Source organism: Rhinoderma darwinii, chromosome 1, assembly GCF_050947455.1.
Source record: "Rhinoderma darwinii isolate aRhiDar2 chromosome 1, aRhiDar2.hap1, whole genome shotgun sequence".
Lineage (NCBI taxonomy): Eukaryota > Metazoa > Chordata > Amphibia > Anura > Rhinodermatidae > Rhinoderma > Rhinoderma darwinii.
Window position 1 is genome coordinate 30,556,800 of NC_134687.1, and position 25,932 is coordinate 30,582,731.

General features: G+C 45.1%; 1 protein-coding gene across 1 annotated transcript in view; it reads right to left on the minus strand.

Moving 5' to 3' along the window:
- LOC142723704 (uncharacterized) overlaps positions 1-6,191 on the minus strand; it is a 31,725-nt gene extending 25,534 nt beyond the window's left edge. The window contains exons 1-2 of the mRNA XM_075848936.1: positions 6,040-6,191; positions 4,175-4,300 (exon numbers count right to left, since the gene is read on the minus strand). Coding sequence (XP_075705051.1) covers positions 4,175-4,300; positions 6,040-6,124 — 211 coding nt within the window. The 5' untranslated portion in view covers positions 6,125-6,191. The remainder of the gene's footprint in view (positions 1-4,174; positions 4,301-6,039) is intronic.
- Between the last annotated feature and the right edge of the window lie 19,741 nt (positions 6,192-25,932).

Consider the following 25,932-nt stretch of genomic DNA (forward strand, 5'->3'; position numbering starts at 1 on the left):
TTCTGCAGAATACTTCAGTATTTGAGAATTTATGCTTGAATAATTCTAGTGGTCATCATCTCGTGTCTAATATTTACTCATTTTTGGTTTCTCCATCGGACAGACCGTCATATATGTCTATGCGGGAGAGGGACTTACACACATCCTTTACTGTGAGGGAATGGCAGGATACGGCAGAACGTACTGCGAAAATTTCCATTAACGCTTCGCTGGTTAAAGTCAATTATATTTTTACGATGGTACTTCGTTCCCTCCAGACTGGCCAAGATGTTCCCTTCTGCCTCATCTTCTTGCTTCAGACTATGTGGAAGTGTGGGAGACCCTCTGCATGTATGATGGAGTTGCCCAAGGGTACACTGGTTTTGGCGATACAAATCTTTAATAGGTTATATTCTATAACTCAGATTAACTTGAAACTGTCCCCATCACAGGCGTTACTTAACCCGTTAGTGACCGGCCCATCGTGTTTCTACGTCGGTCACTAACGGGCCTTATTCCGATGCCATAGACTTTTTACGTTGCGGCATCGGAATAAGTTTACAGAGCAGGGAGCTGTCAAATCTCCCTGCTCTCAGCTGCCAGAGGCAGCTGAGGGCTGGGAGCGACACGTTTAACCCCTCAGATGCGGTGCTCAATAGCGAGCACCGCATCTGAGTGGTTTTGGAGAGAGGGAGGGAGCTCCCTCTCTCTCCCACCGACACCCGGCGATACGATCGCCGAGTGTCTGTGTCTCTAATGGCAGCCGGGGGGTCTAATAAAGGCCCCCAGGCTGCCTGGAGTGAATGCCTGCTAGATCATGCCGCAGGCATGACCTAGCAGATGCCTGTCCGTTTTAAACGGACAGGCAGTAATACACTGCAATACAAAAGTATTGCAGTGTATTATAAATGCGATCGCAGAATCGCATATTATAGTCCCCTAATGGGACTAGTAAAAAAAAAGTTTAATAAAGTTAATTTTAAAAAAAATGTGAAAAAAATTAAAAACCCAGCTTTTCCCCTTACAAACTGCTTTACTATTAAAAAAACAAAATAAAGTTAAAAAGTTACACATATTTGGTATCGCCGCGTCCGTAACGACCCCGACTATAAATCTATTAACAAGTAAAAATAGGGAGGATTTCTCCAGCTCACCTTGTGAAAGTTGCGTGTTTTGTGAATGGTAATCCTGGCGCTCGGATCCTCGTGGTGGCACACGGAAAAACTTGCTGTTGTGTAGGGAAGAATGGTTGGATCCAGCGCTGGCAGAAGTAAAAGGAAACTTTTTCCAAGTTTTATTTGTTCTTAATTAAAAGAAGGTATTCATTAGCGTATATTGTATATCTTGCAATGATAGGTTTGACGGTAGGTAGCCTACGCGTTTCGGATGGTGTCTCCGTCCTTATTCATGGCTTAGAATGAGCTCATTCTAAGCCATGAATAAGGACGGAGACACCATCCGAAACGCGTAGGCTACCTACCGTCAAACCCATCATTGCAAGATATACCATATACGCTAATGAATACCTTCTTTTAATTAAGAACAAATAAAACTTGGAAAAAGTTTCCTTTTACTTCTGCCAGCGCTGGATCCAACCATTCTTCCCTATAAATCTATTACATTATTTAACCCGCACGGTGAACGCCGTAAAATAAATAAATAAAAAAAAACTATGGAAAAATTGCTGTTTTCTGTGAATACTGACTTTAAAAAAATGTAATAAAAAGTGATCAAAAAGTCGCATCAACTCCAAAATGGTACCAATAAAAACTACAAGTCGTCCCGCAAAAAAAAAGCCCTCATACAACCGCATCGGCGAAAAAATAAAAAAAACGTTACAGCTCTTCAAATATGGAGACACAAAAACAAATCATTTAGAAAAAAAAGCGTTTACTGTGTAAAAGTAGTAAAACATACAAAAACGATACAAATTTGGTATCGTTGCAATCGTAACAACCCGCTGAATAAAGTTATTGTGTTATTTATACCACACGGTAAACGGCGTAGATTTAGGACGCAAAAAAGAGTGGCGAAATTTGATTTTTTTATATTCCCCCCCCCCCCCCAAAAAAAGTTAATCAATAAATAATATGTACCTCAAAATGGTGCTATTAAAAAATACAACTTGTCCCGCAAAAAACAAGACCTTATACAGCTATGTCGACGCAAAAATAAGAAGGTTATAGCTCTTGGAATGCGACGATTCAAAAACGTAAAAAATAGCTTGGTCATTAAGGTCCAAATTAGGCTGGTCATTAAGGGGTTAATGAGACAGTCCCTGGATTATCTAAGGCCTCTCATAAATTTGTATCCTTTCTTTTCCTGGCAGCCAAAATTGCGATAGCCACATCCTGGAAAAGTCCAGCGATTCCTCTTCATCTGGTTTAGACTAAACTGAATTGGAATATGGTGAATGATCGGTTACAATGTATGGTCTCAGATAAGGAGGAGCTCTGCTTTCAAGTATGGCAGCCATGGCTCAGATACCTCGGGACGATCTCTTAGGTTCATTTTGCCTAGAAGACATTCTCGTTCTCTTACCTCCCCTCCCCCTCTCCTTCCCTTCTTTTTTGACATGTGGCATATATATATATATATATATATATATATATATATATATATATATATATATATATATATATATAAATATTTGGAATATATTGGTCTGTCATGATTCAATTTATGGGGATTGTCCCAGATGCTAATTGCATTGTTTGATGTACAGTTTATCCTTTCTTGAAAACCTTCAATATAAATTGAAACATTTAAAAAAAAAAAAAAAAAACGACATTGAAGGAGAAAATAGGGACAGGAACTGTCCCTACAAAAGACGGACAATTAGGAGGCATATCTGCCAACATTTTAAGTCCCCATTTGCGGGGCGTTTTTAAGCACCTCCGCAGTTCCATCTGGGAATGCCCAAAAAACGTCACAGATACACCCACTTTGCATAAGCCACACCCCTTTTAGGACCTTTTTTTTTTTTGCAGGACATATGCGTGGAAAAACAGGACGGTTGGGAGGTATGGGAAAGTAACAGGATGCACATGCAGATAAAGGGTTCCCACTAGGGGGAGCTAACTGCATACAGATTTATACAGCTCTTAGATTCCCGTGTAAGTTGATATGAACGAAGCTCCCCCTAGTGGAGACTACATACAGCCAAAATATTATGTCTATGACTTTATGAAGAGAAGCAGGAGAGTCTGTGCTCAGTCTCCGAAAAACAAACCTCCGACCCTATAAAGATATGTTATAAAATAAGTTGGAACAGAATTTTGATCCAATTCGAATAAAACTAAATGATAGCAGTACTTAAAGATGGTTGTGGGCCCCTGTGCAACTGCACATATGGTATGTCTTGCAACGTCATCTTATCTCGCTCTCTCTCTCTCTAAATAGGTCTAAACTTCTTTATTGGGATCGGAGCATTTTTTCTTATACAGCGCTCCAAATCCCACAATTCCCTTCATACAACCATTAAGTTAAAGAGAACATGTCCCCTCTCCTGACAGGTATGTTTGAGTAAATACTTGTATTCCACATGAAACAACAATTCTGGAGCATCTTTTCTTCGAACTCTGCGTTGTACAATCCCTCTGTTATTCCTCCTAGAAATGTATGAATAAATTGACAACTGGGTGTTCGCATTGCGCTTATCAAAGGGGTGTGTCCCTACACAGTCTCACTCTGTCAGCGCTGATTGGACAGTGTCAGTGTGTGTAGGGACACACCTCCCCCAACCAATAACACCCAGTTGTCAATTTATTTATAAATTTCTTGGAGGAACAACAGAGGAACGGCACAACGTAGAGATATAAGAAAAGATGCTTCAGAATTGTTATATCGTGGAGAACTATTTACTAAAAACAGACGTCAGGAGAGAGGACAGGTCATTTTTAAATATCACAAGTCTGTCTGCTTGTAGCCCATTGATCCCGATAATAAATTCATCTTCGCTAAGTAATAGCGGCAGAAAGAACGCTGAATGGCTTGTAGGGGGGGGGGTTCCAGATACTATTATCACCCTCTTAAGCTCTCCCTATTCGTCCCTCCTCCGGGCAGCTGAAGATAAAATTACCCAGCAGGGGGCAACAATGACCACAAGAAATAGCATAAAATTGGGTCCTCATGGTCCCTTATAAGTCAGTCCCATTATTTTTACTGTATTGTCCAGTGTAACGTCTTTACCCACCATTTTTGGAATGTGTTCCCGGGGAGCAGGCGCCGCACTCCGTGGTGTCTACTGAAGTACAGTTGGCATCAGGCGTGGATGTTAAGGGGGCGATGGTGGTAGGGAGCTGACATTCAGCTGCACACGCTGTGGAAGATTAACAGAACAAGGCAATTATAGCAGGAGGAAGACGTCGTCCTTGGTTATTAAGCTGAATCAAGTGATTTACATTCAGTTCTTTACATAAAGGAACACGGAAGTGCTGAGCAACATTAACCTATCAAAGCCTATTATATATGCAGATATAGGACAACAAATCATGTGTGAGGCACAGCAGAGCCGGGTTTGTCATTAGGTACAATTCCTGATATCACAATGTGAGATCTGTGGTTTCCATAGAAAAACGTACAGTATAATGAACTCTGCGCCTTCAGAGGCCACTTCTCTGGTACATCCCCAAATACAAGAATTAGCAATAATAAACTAGGCAGGTTCTAACAGGCAATTCTTTGTGGTCTGACCAATACTGATACATTGCAGCAAACCCTCAGGACATGATACATTTGTGCTGCTAATAGGTTTAGAATTTACAAAGACAAGATACATTGTAGCCAGCCCTCAGGTGTGAGATGCATTAGATTTGTACATGTTTTCATCCTATCAATGTATACAGGAACATTTCTGTTCACTGACAACAAGCAGAGATATTTATAAATAATCTGCCTGCAGTGACTGCCCCAGGGGAAATGTATTAAATGCTGGCCATTTAAATGAACAGGTGGCTTGACCACGTATTACAGGGCAAGTCCAACAAGTCATCCCTTCTAGAACGTCCATATGCCCTAGGGCCTGTTCACATCAGCGCTCGGGTTCTGTTCAACATTTCCGTCAGTGGAACGGAAACTATTTCGCTTCCGTTTGAAGTATTACCATTGAAATCCAATGGTAATTCAGTTTCCATTTTCTTTCGCGGCAACAATAGCGTAGTCGACTTACAGGTATGGGTACACGAATCGATTTCAACCATGCGCATCAAAAACCACCACAGTTTTGCAATGCGTTTTTCGGCCGCGCGTCTTGTACAAGTGAACAACTCATGTAAATATACCCCAACGTGACATATATACATGAGTAGTCATCATTAAATATCCCCTTCTAGCTGGTTTCTGCACTACAGTCTACAATGCCCCATTATTGCCTCTTAACAGCTGTGAGGGGGCGGTCCAGACTACAAAGCCATACTAGGGCTGGGTTCACACTGTGCGTTTTTAACATGCTTTTTTTCCATTTTGGTAGAGGAGCGCCCATGGAAACACAGGAGTTTATTAATAAAAACAAAAACGCAACACACATTCTAAGGCCCCATGCACACGAACGTAACTTTTATCCGGAATTACTAATAAAATTGCAGACCTATTCATTTCTAACAGCCACAGACACCTTTCCGTGTATATTTACAGATGTGCGTCCGGGCCGTAAAAAATGATCTACAAAATATAGAACACGTCGTATTCTGGCCCTCAATTGCGGCACGGTTTCGGATGTGCATCCGTATTTGCGGGCAGTAAAAACCCTTACAGTTGTGTGCACGAGGCCTACGTGTGCGCACAGAGTCAAGGAAAGATAAACCAGCAAATCATAAAACGATAGACTAATCTAGTAAAGCTGAGAGTGTTACTTGCTACGATAATTATCACAATGTGCTGCCCGTGGTTTTACATGGGACTGCAGGTAGAACCGGCCAACTAAAAGATTTATCACACTGCACACACAAAAAATGCAAAACCTTTACACACCTTAGCTCTGCTACATCTACAAGTCCATATCCTTATGCACAATAAAGTTGCTCTAACTGACATATTCTTTGGGATGAGGCGAGCACTCACCTAATAGGAGGCACAGAGCAGGGACCCTCCAGCGGAGGCTTAGCAGTGTAGTCTTCATGTCCTCAGCCCGGACACAACACTTCATGTATCACCAAGACTTTCCCACTGACTAGAAACTCTGATAAAACTTCCTCCTTCTCTCCCTGCAACTTCTCCTGTTGTGAGTCACCACCTGACTGAGATCATGTGCTCCGCTCCTAACAAGCTCAGCCGCAGAAATGGATCCTCCTCACCCGGCAGATCCCTCCCAAACCGAATATTTCATCAAATACAGATCTGACTATTCATGGCGTGCGTCACCAATATACACGTCAGGGCTCCACGCCGATTATACAGGAAAAATACACTGCGATATCGCGTACAATGTATTCCAATGTGATCTCATGCCTCCGCAATATCGCAAACATTGCTGAAACACATTGACCATCGCTTACCATCTTTACTACTTACATATATGCGATAAGTCACCATGGAGCCTTATAGAAAATTCTTGTGTCATCCTCTTCTATCAAGTTTCTTAGTTGAATCTCTTCCCTAGAAAGTGACCATCAATATAGCCCCCATCTTGGTTCCCAAAGGGGATTTCGTCCAGCTTTCCCAGATTCCCGAATGGCAGAATTGCCTAGTTTTGCAGTGGTCACTGGGAGGGCCTGGTGGCCAAATGAAATTTGCCTTAGGCCTGATTTACACGAGCGTGTGCGTTTTGCGTGCGCAAAAAACGCTGCGTTTTGGCCGCGTTTGTACTGCGTATGCACTGCGTTTACGCAGCGTTGGTGCGTTTTAAACGTGCGCACGACTAGCGTTTGCATCGCGCGTAAAAAACGCAGAGGGGATTAGTGGGACGGCCGCCTACAAATAGGCCAGCTGGCCCAACCCCTGCTTGCTGGTAGAAATCTGTTTGGAACCTTATTTCCGCCTCTGCAGAAACCACAGTGTTTGTTTTTCCCTTCACGTTGGAATCGCTTTGACACCCAACTATTATGGCTTCGCCAGCACTGGCGCGTGTGCTTCTTCTCTGGATGATCTCACGTCGGTTTGGCGAGCGCCGACACATGCTGCAGCACCACACGCCTGGAAGAAGTCGCATTTGGGTTCATCCACTTGTGGCCAACGTACAATAAAAGGCCATTTCCATACCCTGTATGAGGACTTACGCCGGCATCCCGACAAATTTCGAGCCTTCTGCCGCATGTCTGTGGCCACATTTGACCTTCTGCTTGAGCAAACTCGCTCTGGTCTCACCTACCAGAATACCAACATGAGACGCTGCATTTCGGCCGAGGAACGGCTGCTTGTGACCTTGAGGTATGTGTGAAGCTGCTAGAACTTAGTCCATGCCGCTGCCTTCTTCACCAGCCCCCCACTAACATGTGTTCTGCCTTTCTTTTTCTTTCTCGTTCTTTTCTAGATTTCTGGCCACAGGCAATAGTTATCATTCGTTGCATTTTGAATTTCTTTTGGGAGTCACCACCATTTCCTTAATTGTCATATCCACCTGTGTCGTGTTGTGGCAGAGGTTAAAGACCACGGTCATGCCTCAGCCCACGACAGAACAGTGGCTAAGTATTTCAGAGGGATTTCTTAGAGCTACTGAATTTCCAAATTGCATTGGTGCCCTAGACGGCAAACACATTCGTGTGAGAAAGCCCCCACGCAGTGGCTCGCAATACTATAACTACAAGCAGTATTTTTCTATGGTATTGTTAGCCTTGGCGGACACTAATTATTGTTTCACTATTGTTGACATTGGCTCGTATGGAAGCTCGGCAGATGCACGCATATTCCGTACATCAAGAATGGGGAAGCGACTCGTGAATAGGCGACTGGGGGTGCCGGAACCCTCCATCCTCCCGGGCTCCAGCGGGCCCCCAATCCCGTATGTAATCGTGGCGGATGAGGGGTTTGCACTCACAAGGCAAGTCATGCGTCCCTTTGCAAGAAGGGGCTTGGATGACCGTCGGTGCATGTTCAATCTCCGCCTGGGCCGAGCTCGGCGATGTGTGGAATGTGCCTTTGGCATTATGTCGAACAGGTGGCGTGTCTTTCTGTCAACAATGCAATTGTCCATGCAGAATGTCACACGTGTTATACAAGCGGGTGTAGTTCTGCATAACTTCTGCCGCATTAATGATGCAAACTTTGATGCTGACTATATCCTAACACATGCAGACACCACTGACAATGTCCCGGTGATTCCTCTCGGCCGATCTGTCTCCTCCGGCCTTAGAGTTCGTGATACTTTGGCGGCATATTTTGAGTGCCCATCTGGACCAGCACCGTGGGAGGCTCATGACCTTTGAAGGGGTGTATGTTGTTTGGCGGCTTACCTTCCCACGTCACATGTGACCATTTTGTAATTTTGTGTTTTTTGGGGTTGGTGTTGGGTTAGGGACTCGCAAAACATGAGGACCCTTGACGCGGGTTGCGAGCTTACATCTCTCGGGGTTTGACCAGGACTTTAGACAGTTGCCGACTTACTTTCCCCAGATATCGTGTTGTGCCGACTACAGTTAGGAAAGTCCAATTGCAAGTGTACTTAGTTTTCTTCGGGGCCCATGGCAGGACCTAAACGTTGCCATCGCTTGCAAGCCATGTCAAACCCCGAGAGATTAACTAAAACCTCATATCACGTGGGCATGCATTGGCCCAAAAGGCCAGAAGTGTGTGAGAGTGTAGGCAAAGGAAATGTGTTGCAAACCTTGTGTTGTGTGGTCTAAATGAATAACAACACGAATTCAAACCATGAACCATGAAACAGTTTATTTATGGCTTAGGACCAAACACAAACGTTTAGTAGCAAAGCATAGACACCAACATGGTGTAAAGTAATCAAAATCAAAACCATGAGCCCACAACAAACGTGGCCAGGCCTGCACCACACACAACTGTGGCGTCCAAATATATTGGCACCAACACACTCAGAGGTGTTGATATTGTTGTCCTGGGGAGGCATACGCCTGCATTTCAGCACCACTATGCTGGACCTGGAGCTGGGTAGGTTGTTCCTCGCCAGCATAGTGGTGCTGATGTTGTGGGTGGAAAGTTGGCCCTGCGAAGTGGGGAGCCATAGGGCGCATGTACGGATGCGGCCGGCCCATCTGGGGGACAGGGTGGAATTGGGCAGGCACCTGGGGCGTGGATGGCGGCATGTATGCACTGCGCCATTGCTCTATCGCCGTGAAACAGATGTTTGGATTGTGGGGCGGTCTGCAAGCGTCGATCAATGTGACTATCGACGCCTGCAGACGGCCCATACGGTTCATGGGCACCAGGCGTAGGAGGGGGACTATGCTGCGGCCGAAGGCATCATTCCCGTCCTCTTCTGCGGCTCGCCTAAGATAGTCGAGGACCCGAGTATCGACCTGGGCAGCTGTGGAGGGCTGTGGTGCACGAACACGCCGACTGCGCGCACGCACAGGGCGCTCCTGTGCTGGCGAGGCAACGGGCCTTGCAGACTGGCCAGGTGCGGGCTCCTGGGGTGTCGGCTCGGGGCTGGGCGGCAGGACAGTCGGAGCAGGAGGTTCGCGCAGAGACTCCCCCACGTCAGTCTCCTCTGCGGTGTCCTCCAAATTGTCGGTGGTTCTACAAGGAGAAAAAAACGTAAGAATACAATCTAGAACATTGCCCACTCCAACACGTTGGCAGACAGGACATTGCCAAACACACATTAGACACATGCAAAGGCATAAACTCTTACGTGCGCATATCCATGACGTCCTTCAAGAACATGAGCTGCTTGGTGTAAATGTATGGCCGTTTGCGAGATGCCCCATCTCCGCTGCGACCCTTGTCACCCATCTCTCGCCTAAATTGATCACGGCAGCTCCGCCACCGTGTCTTGATATCTTGGACTGTTGGATGTAACAAAAACATAACACGCCATCAGAACTATCACCTCTCACTTCTAAATGAAGGGCCCTGCAGTGCCAAGGACGTGGGACACGGGGATGCACCTGCTCCACCTAAGTTTCTCGTGCTAATGAGCGGACTACACATACAGGGCCCCAGGTCTTCTATAGGGATGACAGGCATTGACAGAAAAAGCGTGGTACTCACCCAAGCGACTGCGGTCCCGGGTTCGGCCACTCTCCCACTCTTGCTCAAACAGGTTCTGAGCGACCAACTCCCATGCGTCCTCCTTTACCGTCCTGTTGTGGTACTCCTCTGATCGGGTGTCCCATATTGCCGGATGGTCCTGGACAAACAGGATGAGGCGCTCGACATCCATCCCGCGCGGCATGGCAGTAGAATAGATGACACGCTGAAAGCAACCTTGACAGAGTCTCCAGGCACTGGCTAGGCTTGCCCCCTCGCACTGGAAATGCAGGCACTTCCTGGTTTGGGTTTGCTTTTTCTAGCTTTATAGACTATTTTGCATGGACATAACAGCTCTTGCGTGATTTTCGCGCATGCAACGCAGGAGCGTCTGTGTGTCATGCGTTGTTTTCACGCACCCATTGACTTCAATGGGTGCGTGTTGCGTGAAAAACGCACGATTATAGAACATGTCGTGAGTTTTACGCAACGCACTCAAGCTGCGCAAAAATCACGCATCGTCTAAACTGCCCCATAGAGTAATATAGGTGCGTACGACACGCGTGAAAAGCACGCGCGTCGCACGCGCGTATATTACGCTCGTGTAAATGAGGCCTTACCCTGATAAACACCCCCGACTGCTAAGGATACAGGTTAAGTATGAATTCCTAATCCGCCACTATGTGTTCTCACGCTAACATTAGTCAAGTTTTGTTTGCCGTTTTTGCTGCCATTTTCGTAATCTCAGCACAACCGCAAAACCAAAAATGGCATGGTTTTGCCACAATTACCAAAATTAACCTTAAGGCCTCATGCACACGACTGAAGTGTTCACTGTCCGCAAATATGTATCCGTAGTCATCCGTAAATATACGGAGAGGTGTCCGTGGCCCATAGAAATGAATGAGTCTGCAGATTATCCGTAATTACGGATAAAAACAACGGTCGTGTGCGTAGGGCCTTAGAGTTACCATTACAATAAGACCATTTGTGAATGATGTTATATAATGTGGTAGTCGAATTACCACCATTTCCTCCAATAAATGCCGGCCAGGTTCAGGGTTTATTTACACTTGCCGATTCAGTGGCTTTTTTTGCAGAGATTTTCTGCAAATCAGCGGGTTCCATAGTGTCACTGCTCTTACAGTAAAGAATCCCCATCTGTGATAATGGTAAAACCTTCTTCCGCCGCCTTACCCAGGTTCAGTCTAAAACTTTCCTCCATATAAAAGCTGATCAAGTTAGTTTGGCGGGACCGATCCCTCATAAATCCATGCTGTTGCTGTTTTAAAGTGTAGCTAAACTTTTGACAAACTTCTGACATGTCATAGTGACATGTCAGAAGTTTGGATTATTGGGGTTCCGAGCACTGAGACCCCCACCATACGCTATAACGAAGCAGCTGAAGCGCTCAGCCGCTTCATGTCTGTTCGGCTTTTTCCGGAAAGCCGATGTATCGGAGTACGGGCTCATAGACTTTCTATTGAGTCCATACACAGATACATTTATTTCCGGAAAAAGCCGAAAAGACACAAAACGGCTGAGCGCTCACACTCATTGCTCGGACCCCCACTAATTCAAACTTCTGACATGTCACTATGACATGTCAGAAGTTTGCCAAACTTTTAGCTACACTTTAAGGTTATTTTCATGGAGGAGTAGCATCTCTTACAAAACCTACAAATATTTTACCTACAAGAGACGTAAAACTTACTGCGCTGAGGGTCATGGAAACCTAGAGATCCCATATGGACAGTCAGATGGTCCATAGACTGACTTTTTTGAGAAGGTTCCAATAGCCCCTGCAGCATCACATCCTCTCCTCCAATACATGTACACTCACTATAGGTCACTATCTACACTATCTTCCCCCCCTATAGAGAAATTGTCCTTCCCCGATCCTTAGTGCAAACACTCCTCCAGCCATCTAGCCATCTTCTCCCCGAGCACAGCTGCACCCTTCCCATTTAGTTGCAGTCCATCCTTAGGCTGGGTTCACACGAGCACATTAACGTCCGTAATGGACGGACGTATTTCGGGCGGGAGTCCCGGACCGAACTCAGTGCAGGGAGCCGGGCTCCTAGCATCATAGTTATGTACGACGCTAGGAGTCCCTGCCTCTCCGTGGAACTACTGTCCCGTACTGAAAACATGATTACAGTACGGGACAGTTGTCCTGCAGAGAGGCAGGGACTCCTAGCATCGTACATAACTATGATGCTAGGAGCCCGGCTCCCTGCACTGAGTTCGGTCCGGGACTTCCGCCCGAAATACGTCCGTCCATTACGGACGTTAATGTGCTCGTGTGAACCCAGCCTTACAGTAGAGTCTGTAGCCAACAGAGAAGCAGGGTTGCCAACCGCCCGTAAATCTACAGACAGTCCGCAAAAAAGGGTGGTTTTTTTCTTCCGTCCGTAGTATCGGGCATAAAAATGCACCATCCGGGATTTATTCTCATTCTCTCAGAACGTTGCACTGCGCATGTGCCAAAATGTAAATGCGCAGTGAAAAGGGAAGAGTAGGCTGTGGGCATATTTTCAGATTCCACTTGACTTGAAAATATGCAGGCCGCGGCCAAGTGAATGAGTGAGGTCGATACCGGGAGTGGACCAATCCAGTCATCTGACCTGATTCAGGTCAGGTGACTGGACTGGTCCACTTCTGGGCCGGCACCGACCTCATTCAGCCCGCTTCCGGGTTACCTGCTCCTAAATGTGACTCACGTCAGGCAGAGCGGTAGCGGTAGGCTACTGCTCTCTGCTCTGGGGGCTGTGTGGCACTATCTACAAGTGGGGGATGTGTAGCACTATCTACAAGAGGGGGCTGTGTGGCACTAAGTACAAGGGGGGCTGTGGAGCATTAAGTACAGGGGGGCTGTGTGGCACTAAGTACAATGGGGCTGTGTGGCACTAAGTACAAGGGGGGTTGTGTGCACTAAGTACAGGGGGGCTGTGTGGCACTAAATACAAGGGGGGTTGTGTGGCACTAAGTACCAGGGGAGGCTGTGTGGCACTATCTACAAGGGGGGCTGTGTGGCACTATCTACAAGGGGGGCTGTGTGGCACTATCTACAAGAGGGGATGTGTGGCACTATCTACAGGGGGCTGTGTGTGGCGCTATCTAAAGGGGGCATTATTACTGTGTGGGGGCACAGTTATTGATGGGGCACTTTTATGGTGTCGAGCACTAAGGGATCATTATTACTGTCTGGGGCACTGTGGATTACGAGTTTCTTCAGGGTGTGGGGTATAGGTTGGAAGGGTGCTAGAAAAGCAAGAAATCAACATGTCTGGCACTAAGTACAAGGGGGGACTGTGTGGCACTAAGTAAAAGGGGGGCTGTGTGGCACTAAGTACAAGGGGGGGGGGCTGTGTGGCACTATCTACAGGGGGTCTGTGGAGCCCTATCTACAAGAGGGGGTGAGTGGCACTATCTACAGGGGGCTGTGTGTGTGGCGCTATCTACAGGGGTTGTGTGCGGCACTATCTACAGGGGGCTGTGTGTGTGGCGCTATCTACAGGTCGCTGAGTGGGGCACTTTCTACAGGGTGCACAAACAGGGCATTATTACAGTGTGGGGGCACAGTTACTAATGGAGCATTTTTATTGTGTTGAGCACTAAGGGGTCATTATTGTCATCTGGGGCACTGCGGATTACGAGTTTGTTTAGAGGGTGTGGTATAGCTGGGGAGGGTGCTAGAAAAGTGAGAAACCAACATGTCTCTATGTCAAATTCTGCAGAGACGATTTATTCCAGTCACCACTCATCACAGTGTTCTGGGCCGGATGGAGAAAGAAAGGGAAAGTGAACGACTCTAATCAGAGAAAACATCACCTGTGAGTCACTGGATATATATGTGCTATAATCACTTATATCGTCTGCAGAGCTCATGTGTATAACTGGCATCTACCACTATATGGTCACTACATGTTGGGAATATTGGTCTTTGTATAGTGGTTTTTAATCAGTAACAGCATGGGGGTATTATTCAGTCACTATGTGGTAAGGGTATGTTCACACGCCCTATTTACGGACGTAATTCAGGTGTTTTACGCCTGGAATTACGGCCGAAAAAACGGCTCCAAACCGTCTGCAAACATCTGCCCATTGAATTCAATGGGTCTTACGGTGTTCTGTGTAGACGGGCTTCTTTTTTACGCACCGCGGTCAAAAGACGGCGCGTAAAAAGACAGCCGCCTCAAAGAAGTGCATGTCACTTCTTGGGACGTAATTGGAGCAGTTTTTCATTGACTCCATTGAAAAACAGCTCCAATTACGTCTGTAATGGACGCCGTGAAAAACGCTTGCTCGTGCATAAACGTCTGAAATTCAGGAGCTGTTTTCGCCTGAAAACAGCTCTGTAATTTCAGAGGTAATTGGCGTTGCCGTGTGAATATACCCTAATGGTGTGGCGGTATTATTCAGTAACAGTATGGGGTATTATTCAGTCACTATGTGGTGGTAATATGTGGTTATGATGTGGCGGTATTATTCAGTAACATTATGGGGGTATTATTCCGTCACTATGTGATTATGGTGTGGCGGTATTATTCAGTAACTGTATGGGGGTATTATTCAGTCACTATATGGTTATGGTGTGGAGGTATTATTCAGTAACAGTATAGGAATATTATTCAGTCACTATGTGGTTATGGTGTGGCGGTATTATTCAGTAACAGTATGGGGTCTTATTCAGTTACTATATGGTTATGGTGTAGAGGTGTTATTCAGTAACAGTATTATTCAGTCACTATGTGGTTATGGTGTGGCGGTATTATTCAGTAACAGCATGGTGGTATTATTCAGTCACTATATGGTTATGGTGTGGAGGTATTATTCAGTAACAGTATAGGGATATTATTCAGTCACTATGTGGTCATGGTGTGGCGGTATTATTCAGTAACAGTATGGGGTCTTATTCAGTTACTATATGGTTATGGTGTAGAGGTATTATTCAGTAACAGTATTAGGATATTATTCAGTCACTATGTGATTATAGTGTGGCAGTATTATTCAGTAACAGTATGGGGGTATTATTCAGTCACTATGTGGTTATGTTGTGGCGGTATTATTTGGACCTTATATTGTGTTATTATTGGTAATATTGTCTTATGATAGTGAGTTTTGTTCAGTAACATTATGCAGGTAATATTTAATCTGGTATAGTGGTATGATTTAATAACTGAATATGTATATAGATCATTTTTTGTGTGAGAGGGGAGACCAGTGGCGTAGCTCTAGGTGTCGCAACGGTCGCAAATGTGACCGGGCCCCTAAATCTCACCGCTCCTGTCCCGCTTCTTGAATGCTGGAGCAAGAAGCTGATAGGTCTGTGCTCCAACATTCACTCTGCAATCAGTGGCTCGGAGTAGGCAGGCGCGATGTAGTGACGTCATCGCCTGTCTGCGCCGAGTCACCCACAGCACAGACTGGAAGAGAAGGAACCTCCACCCGTCGGATAGGTAAGTAATTATGTTATTATTTTTTTATTAGGCACTATGGGCCTTTATACTGGGTAGGGAAGGGTATCTGATATGGTGGCTTCTATAGGAGCATTTTACCATATGGGGTGGCATTATACTGTATGGGGGCATTATACTGTGGGGGCAGCTATAGGGCATTATACTATGGGGACAGCTATGGGGGAAATTATACTGTACGGGTGCATTATACTGTGGGGACAGCTATGGGGGCATTATACTGTGGGGACAGCTATGGGGGCATTATACTGTATGGGGGCATTATACTGTGGGACAGCTATGGATGGCATTATACTGTCGGGACAGCTATGGGGCTATTATTCTGTGGGGAAAGCTATGGGGGCATTATACTGTATGGGGGCATTTTATTGTGGGGACAACTATGGGAGCATTATTCTGTGTGGGGCAGCTATGGGGGCATTATACTGTATGGGTGGCATTAAACTGTGGGGACAGCTATGGGGGCATTATACTGTGGGAGCAGCTATGGGAGGCATTATACTGTGTGGGCCAGCTATGCGAGGCATTATATTATGTGGGGGCAACTATGGAGAGCATTATACTGTGTGGGGGATTCCAGCATTCAACCCAACTGAGTCTGCGTTCTGCGGACACAGGCTCAATTGGAAGCGGGACCAGCGCGGTCAAACTGGGACACTACTCTGGTCCTGGCATCGCTGTCCATATTCACTGTCGTATATGGACAGCGATGTCAGGGGCTTTCCCAGAGACGGAGTCCCGGAGCAGAGCCGCTAGCGCTCTGCTTACATCACTGTCCATATATGGACAGTGATGCCTTAACGACGGCAGCGTCAGCACCCGGCGGCCGAGTGGGCCCCCGCAAGTAGAGTGGGTCCCGGCACTTGCCCGGGTTTGCTGGGTGCTGACGCCGGCCCTGCCCACTTTTAACTTTGCCCAGGGCCACACTTTGTCTAAAACAGGCCCTGGAGGCAGCGGCGGTGTTGGTGGTGGGGGGTGTTGAGAGTGGTGAGTGAGTCGTACATAACTTAGATGGGATCGATAAAAGGTGAATCTTGTGTGTCAGAGACATGCAGGACCCGATGTCACTGAGCCCGTCAGTGCCGCTGACCTGACAGATTCAGCTCACAGAGCAAGATACAGCTGCTCTGGATACAGAAAACACAGCATCTGTATCTCAAAAAGTAAAAATAATTTTTAATAAAAAGTATTTAGAATGTTGCACCAATCACACTGATAGACATTTTTATAAAATAAATAAATAAATGTTTTCAAAGGTGTACATAGCCTTTAAGACACTTTAGACCAGTATTTTGCCACTTAACTGCACTTGCTACTGCAAGTTAGTCCTCTGGCTGCAAACTGGCCTCTCAATGTAAACAACCCGTGGGCCGGTTCTTTGCCAACCTTGTGGCAACCCTATGTGGCAGTAAGGGTGGTACAGACCAGCTTCTAACTCTAGTGACAATATAACAAGGAGATTCATTGGGTGGGTTGACTAAAAACAAGAAAAAAAAAAGGTTAGACCTGTGACTGGTGTCCAGTAATTTAGTCACACTAATCAACACACATATACCTTTAAATGGGATGTTTGGTTTAGAGAAGTCATTTCGAATTATCCTATAGGGGAATTGTGAGTTAATAGAGGGGGGTCCTCATTTGGGATTGCCATCAATTAGCTAGAGGGAAAAGTGGTAGCAAAGAGCATCCCTCTCTGGAGGACCTAGCATGTCTTTGCATTACAGTTGTAACGTCTATGGCCACGGCACGTCGTTCTCGACGGCCATGGACATCTTACCTGTGTGCAGCGTCGTCTTCCTGTGAGGTGTCGGCACTCACTTCCGGATATCGAGACTGTCTCCGGAGGGCGCGCACGGTCTTAAAGGGCCAGTGCGCTCATTTTGTAGGAAGTCTGCAATTCAGCCCAGGATGCCCTGGGCTATAAAAAGGGCTCTGCCCTCTTGCTCTTTGCCAGAGCGTTGTTTGTTACCCATAGTTTGTCGTGCTAATGGTCTCCCAGTGTCTTCCAGTTTCCCAGTGTACCTTGTTCCTGTATCCCGTTCTAGTGCCGTGCTGTGCTGCAGTCTATGCTAGTTTTGCTACGCCTCACCTGACGTCTTCCCGCCGCCTGGTCCTGGACGTGCCTGCCTCGCTACTGTCTACGTTGCCTCATGTATCGTCACTGAACTATTGAACTCTGTACCTTACCTGTTTGGCCAGCTTCCATCCCGCTACGCGGTACGGCCCAGTGGCTCCACACCCCGCTTCGTGACAACAGTGATATTTAATAGGCACCGTGTAATGCTTCATTTCCCCTGTGGAGGCACTGTAGGGGAATTGAACACTTGCTGTCAGGTTCCCTGGCTGATAGCTGGGGATCCCAGCTTATTTTTAGGAGACCTTTCTAACAAATCGAGATTATTCAAAACAACCCCTTAAAGGCTATGTTTGCAATTGCATTTTTTTGGGGGAAGGGTAAATATTGGGGCCCAGAAGCTACACGTTACACCTCCGCTCTCATCTTAATTATGGATGTTATAATCCCAATAAATGAATGACTTTATTGACTTCTCAGTAATTGTCAGTAATTGTTATGATTCCCATCAAAGCTGAGAGATGAAAGGACTGATCACGTTAATGACTTCTGCTCTATAATTTGAGAACAATTGCAGCTGTATCATGAAACATTCAACTTTTGTACTTGTCCATGAAGTATAAAGATACAGTGAGAGTTAACAACCACGATGAGCTCCCTGACAAGCTCGAAAATTATTTTCCTTTAAAGAAAAACTCTATTAGCCCCCCTTGCTGTCCTGCAGTCTCACAATTATACAAAAACAAAACCTAATAAAACAAAATAATAAAACCCAGATTACTACAGTCAAATGTTGGGTCCTGGCTGCCATGGTGGGGGGTGCCAGGTGCTGGGGGGTGGGCCGCATCGAACTGGGGTTGCTTGGGCCCACCAGAGGAGATGATTCTGAGGTCCCCCTCCATCTATATACAACATGTCTGCTTTTTATTTCATCATAGTCCTTGTTGTTACCATTGTGCACACATGACCTGGTTAAGTAGAGTCGTGTGTTGAATTGTAAGGCTGGGTTCACACGACCTATTTTCAGACGTAAACGAGGCGTATTATGCCTCGTTTTACGTCTGAAAATAGGGCTACAATACGTCGGCAAACATCTGCCAATTCATTAGAATGGGTTTGCCGACGTACTGTGCAGACGACCTGTCATTTACGCGTCGTCGTTTGACAGCTGTCAAACGACGACGCGTAAATTACTGCCTCGTCAAAAGAAGTGCAGGGCACTTCTTTCAGACGTAATTTGAGCCGTACTTCATTGAACTCAATGAAGCACAGCTCAAAATTTACGGCTGTCAGACAAGCCTCGCAAAATGCGAGGAGGAGCAATTACAGCTGAAACGAGGCAGCTGTTTTCTCCTGAAAACAGTCTGTCATTTCAGCCGTAAAAGCCTCTCATCGTGTGAACATACCCTAACACTTACCTGCTTACCAAAGACCCCCCTTTAATTCCCAGAAAATCATACAGGAAACAAGGTTGGATTTTAATGGCCACAGCAGCCGTTTATTTATAAAATAGCCTGAAAAAGGTAAATTTATCCAAACATTTTATAAAACCTCGAGAATTCTCCACAGTAGAATTTCCTCCAATATTTCACCTGACCCTACCTGGGTCAGTATGTTTGTGAACATGAATAATTACATCAACAATAAATAACAGATGTAAATAACAAATTCACATAAACTAAAGACAGGAGAAAGCCTTGAAGCTATTCTTTTTGAGATAGCCATCTGAAAACCACCACATTTATTACCTCCAGCCGTAACCAGGCTCGGAGGCACCGCCCGCCTCTGCAGATGGCTCCAACCAAAACCCACTTCAAAGGGATAACACCCTAAAAAGTCTTCCACCATTATTCCTTTTTGGAGGACGCATACCCCCGATGCGACCCCCCCCACCAGTTTGTACTGACCAACCTCAAGGACTCCCCCGGCCAGCTGCCATGACACCAAACACGCAACCACCAATCACGCTAACAACACACTCCAAGAGCACTAGCGACAGAACCCTGAGCAAAAATTTTAATTAAAAATAAAAAAAGGGGCGGGAGGGCGGGAACTTTTACTGCATATCTGTTTTTTCTCTTGCTCTTCTCTCCGCTTCCCTCAGACTGAGAAAAGCGGGAAGAAGGCAAGTGATATAACGTCCCACCCACATACTCCTCCCTGTCTAACGGCAAAACAACCTCCCCCTCACCCGCTCTATGACCCCCATCTCTAATGCATTATCCCTTACTCCCTCCTAATCCTGTCATGGGGGCCTCCCCTTATGCTCTTTTTTGGCGGCAGTGCGGTCTCTGCTGGACATATCATCAATCAGGTCTAATAGGATATTTGTGAATCATCCCATAAGAAACAGACCCTAGTGGCAAGTGATTGGCTCCAAAGAGCTCCAAATGGGGTTGTCTTCTGCTGGACCTTTAAGGCCCATTATTGTGTTATAACCTGGGCCTACTGGAGGATCCTATGGTTCTCTGATGGGCCAGTCTGACCCTCTGTGTGTTTGTGTGGGGGGGGGGGGGGGGGTGTATGATTATGAATATGTACTACCAGCAAAGCTCCCTGAGAGGCTCCATAATGAATATTTACAATGAGACAGCGCCACTCTTGACCATAGGCTGTGTCTGGTATTGTAACATTCGCTTGGATGAGGATGAGCTGCAATATTACACGCAGCATGTGAGCGGCGTTGTATTAGGAAAAAAAAAGAGACCCTTTTTTCTACTTCTGGACATCTCCTTTTACCCCTTCCCGACATCTGACGTACTATTACATTATGGTAAGCGGTTCATTCCGACAAACTGACGTAATGGTAATGTCACAGTAATGGCGCAGGCACAAGATCTGTTCCCATTTCATCATTTGCAGGTGCCGGCTGTATTATACAGCTGACACCTTACTCTAATGGCCGGGATCAAAGATAGCACTGATCCCGGCCATTTTACCCCTTGAGTGCCACTGTGACAGCATCTAGGCAGTTAGACAGATGGAAGGGGCGCCCTCTGTCATCCATCAGCGATCGCGGGATGCAGTAGGGTTGCTAAGGCAGCTGGGGACCTATCAATGGCCGGTCTGACATCTTTGTACACCTATTAGACCTTACAGAAGTATTGCAGTGTATTATGTAAGCGAATGTGATCACATGGTCAAGTCCCCTAGCAGGACTAGCAATAGAAGTTAAGCAGTTCAATACAAAATTAGTATAAATGAAAGATACATAATTGGTATCACTATGTCCATAACGACACGTATAACTAAATAACCACATTATTTAGCGCTATCTATGGGGGGTAGGCACTATATTTTACTGTTTGGAGGCAGCTATGGGGCATTATTATACTGTATGGGGCAGCTAAGGGGGCATTATACTGTATGGTGGCAGTTAAAGGGGCATTATACTGTATGAGGCAGCTATGGGGGCATTATACTGTATGGGGAAGCTATAGGGGCATACTTTCAAGTATTTCAAAGACAACAATTTTTTTCCCTTTTAAGCTACGCCTCTAATCCCAGCCAATCCCTGCCCATACACACCCGGTCCAGCCCACATAGTATCACTCTCCCATCGTGCCTCCCACACAGTATAATTCCCTCTAGCTGCCACCATACATTATAATGCCCCCATAGCTGCCACCATACAGTATAATGCCCCCAGTAGCAGACACAAACAGCTCGGGCCCCTGTGCAAGAACAGTATATGGGCCCCTTGTTTTCAAATATCTTATCATAGATCACCACCTTATGTCGCTCTAACAATCCTTCAGTAGTTGTTAGTCATAAAATGTATTACCTCAGGCATTTACATGCAATCTAATTTACAGAAGGAGGCTGCTTTAAGGTGACAGTGGGCCCCTTACCTACTGGGCCTCTGTGCCACTGCACATGTTGCACCATGGTATGTCCGCCCCTGAATGCCCCCATTGATGTCCCCATACAGTACAAAGCCAACACAGATGCCCACATAAAATATAATGGCCGCACAGATGCCACCATGCAGTATAATGCCCACACAGATGCCCCCATGTAGTATAATACCAAAACAAATTCCCCCATACAGCAAAATGCCCCATAGCTGCCCCCATACAGCAAAAAAGAGAGATCAGCAGCACATCACAGTCCCAGAGAGCATTCACAGGGAGCTATTAACCCCTTCCCTCTTTAGCCACTTTTGACCTTCCTGACCGAGCCTCATTTTTCAAATCTGGCATGTGTCACTTTATGTGGTAATAACTCCGCAATGCTTTCACCTATCCAAGCGATTCTGAGATTGTTTTCTCGTGACACATTGGACTTTAAGTTACTGGCAAAATTTGCTCGATATGTTCAGTATTTAATTGTGAAAAACACCAAAAATTAGCGAAAAATTGCAAAAATTAGCATTTTTCTCAATTTAAATGTATCTGCTTGTAAGACAGGCAGTTATAACACACAAAATTGTTGCTAATTAACATCCCCCATATGTCTACTTTAGATTGGCATTGTTTTTTGAACATCCTTTTATTTTTCTATGACATCACAAGGCTTAGAACTTAAGCAGCAATTTCTCACATTTTCAAGAAAATTTCAAAAGGCCATTTTTACAGGGACCAGTTCAGTTGTGAAGTGGCTTTGAGGGCCTTATATATTAGAAACCCCCAAAAAGTCACCCCATTTTTAAAACTTCACTCCTCAAAGTATTCAAAACAGCATTTAGAAAATGTCTTAACCCTTTACACATGTCACAGGAATTAAAGCAAATTAGAGGTGAAATGTACAAATTTCATATTTTTTTGCAGAAATAAATTTTTAGTACAATTTTTTTTATAACACAGAAGGTTTTACCAGAGAAATGCAACTCAATATTTGTTGCCCAGTTTCTGCAGTTTTAGGAAATATCCCACATGTGGCCGTAGCGTGCTACTGGACTGACGCACCGGCCTCAGAAGCAAAGGAGCACCTAGGGGATTTTGGGGCCTTATTTTTGTTAGAATAAATTTTAGGCACCATGTCAGGTTTGAAGGGCTCTTGCGGTGCCAAAACAGTCAAAATCCCCCAAAAGTGACCCCATCTGGGAAACTACACACCTCAAGGAAATTATCTAGGGGTACAGTGAGCATTTTGACCGCACAGGTTTTTTACAGAAATTATTGGAAGTAGGACGTGAAAATTAAAATCTACATTTTTTCAAAGAAAATGTAGGTTTAGCGATTTTTTTTTCTCATTTCCACAAGGACTAAAGGAGAAAAAGCACCGTAAAATTTGTAAAGCAATTTCTCCCGAGTAAAACAGTACCCCACATGTGGTAATAAACGGTTGTTTGGAGACACGGCGTGGCTGAGAAGGGAAAGAGCGCTATTTGGCTTTTGGAGCTCAAGTTTAGCAGGAATGGTTTGCGGAGGCCATGTCACATTTACAAAGCCCCTGAGGGGACAAAACAGTGGAAACCCCCCACAAGTGACCCCATTTTGGAAACTACACCCATTGAGGAAATTATCTAGGGGTATAGTGAGCGTTTTGACCCAACAGGTTTTTTGCATAAATTATTGGAAGTAGGCCCTGAAAATGACAATCAAAATTTTTTCAAAGAAAATGTAGGTTTAGCTAATTTTTTCTCATTTCCACAAGGACTGAAGGAGAAAAACCATCGTAAAATTTGTAAACCAATCTCTCCCGAGTAAAACAATACCCCACATGTGGTAATAAACGGCTGTTTGGACACACGGCAGGGCTTCGAAGGGATGGAGTGCCATTTGGCTTTTGGAGATCACATTTAGCAGGAATGGTTTGCGGAGGCCATGTCACATTTACGAAGTCCCTGAGGAGACAAAACAGTGGAAACCCCCCACAAGTGACCCCATTTTGGAGACTACACCCATTGAGGAAATTATCTAGGGGTATAGTGAGCGATTTGACCCCACAGTTTTTTTGCAGAAATTATTGGAAGTAGGCCCTGAAAATAAAAATAAAAATTTTTTCAAAGAAAATGTAGGTTTAGCTTATTTTTACTCATTTCCACAAGGATTGAAGGAGAAAAAGCACCGCAAAATTTGTAAAGCAATTTCTCCCGAGTAAAACAATGCCCCACATGTGGTAATAAACGGCTGTTTGGAGACACGGCTTGGCTTAGAAGGGAAAGAGCGCTATTTGGCTTTTGGAGATCACATTGAGCAGGAATGGTTTGCGGCGGCCATGTCACATTTGCAAAGCCCCTGAGGGGAAAAAACAATGAAAACGCCCAAAAAGTGACACCATTTAGGAAACTACACCTCTTGAGGAATTCATCTAGGGGCGTAGTGAGCATTTTGACCCCACAGATGTTTCATAGAATTTATTAGAATTGGGCAGTGAAAATAAAAACAATCCTTTTTCTTCAATAAGACGTAGCTTTAGCGCAAATTTTTTCATTTTCGCAACAAATAAAGGAAAAAAAAGATCCCAACATTTGTAAAGCAATTTCTCCCTAGTACGGCAATACCCCATATGTGGTCATAAACTGCTGTTTGGGCATACGGCAGGGCTCAGAAGGGAAGGACCGCCATTTGGAGTGCAGATGTTGCTGGATTGGTTTCTGGGCGCCTGTGGGCCCAAAACAGTGGAAACCCCCCAGAAGTGACCCAATTTTGGAAACTACACCCCTCAATGCATTTACCTAGGGGTGTAGTGAGCTTGTTAACCCTGCAGGTGTTTTGTAGAAATTAGTGTGAACTCGATGTTGCAGAGTGAAAATGGGATTTTTTCCACAGATATGTGGACAATATGTGGTGCCCGGCTTGTGCCACCATAACAAGACAGCTCTCTAATTATTATGCGGTGTTTCCTGGTTTTAGAAACACCCTACATGTGGCCCTAATCTCTTGCCTGGACAGTCGACCAGGCTCAGGAGTGAAAGCGTACCATGTAAAATTGAGGCCTAATTTGGCGATTTACAAAGTATTGGTTCACAACTGCAGAGGCTCAGATGTGAAATAATAAAAATAAACCCCTGGGAAGTGACCCCATTATGGAAACTGCACCCCTCAAGGCATTTATTAAGGGGTGTAGTGAGCATTTTCACCCCACAGGTCTTTTCCATAAATTAATGCGCTGTGGATGGTGCAAATTAAAAATTTATATTTTTCCCTAGATATGCCATTCAGTGGCAAATATGTCGTGCCCAGCTTATGCCACTGGAGACACACACCCCAAAAATTGCTAAAAGGGTTCTCCCGGGTATGAGGGTGCCATATATGTGGAAGGAAACTGCTGTTTGGGGACACTGTAGGGTTCAGACGGGAGGAAACGGCATTTGGCTTTTGGAGCGTGGATTTTGCTTGGTAGTAGTTTTGTTTGGAGTCTTACTGGTGTTTCCGTTTATAATGTAGGGCATATGTAAGCCGGGCGGAGTATATAAGGGGCATAGTCAGGTGGTGTAATAATGGGGTAAAAAAAAACAATAAAATGATCCATAGATGTGTGTTACTCTGTGACACAATCATTTCTGCACAGGCCGTTGTCGCACTGATATATGGCGTCCTTTATTATCCCCCTTTTGGTCCACACTCCGCACCTTTTGCAGTTTGGGGCTATTTTGCTAGGAAGTGTTGTCCTGGTATAATACGGGCACCGTCGCTTCCAGCGGATATGTTTGGCCCCTCCCTTTCCTGGTTCCCTAATTTTAGGTCCTTGATAAATCGCCTCTTCAAACAGAAGAAATGTTCCCCTCGGGCACAACTGCATATTTTTTGATTTCCTGACTTATTGGAGCCATAACTAATTTTATTTTTCATAGACGTAGCGGTATGACGGCTGGTTTGTTGCGGGACGAGCTGTATTTATTATTGGTACCATTTTGGGGTACATGCAACTTTTTGATCACCTTTTATCCTATTTTTTGGGATGCCAGGTAAACAAAAAAACGCAATTCTGGCACAGCTTTTTTCGTTTTTTTTATACAGCGTTCACCATGCGTTATAAACTACATGTTAACTTTATTCTGCGGGTCAGTACGATTCCGGCGTTACCTATTTTATAGGACTTTTTTACAACTTTTTGCACAATACAATTACTTTTGTAAAAAGAATGTATTTTTTCTGTCGCCAAGTTGTGAGAACCATAACTTTTTAATTTTTTTGTCGACGGAGTTGTATGAGGGCTTGTTTTTTGCGGGACGAGCTATAGTTTTTATAGGTACCATTTTTGGATACGTGCGACTTTTTGATCACTTTTTATTCTAACATTTGTAGGGCAAAGTGACTAAAAAACAGAAACTCTGGTAACGTTTTTACGTTTTTTTTTACGCTGTTCACCGCGTGCAATAAATAATATAATATTTTGATACCTCAGGTCGTTACG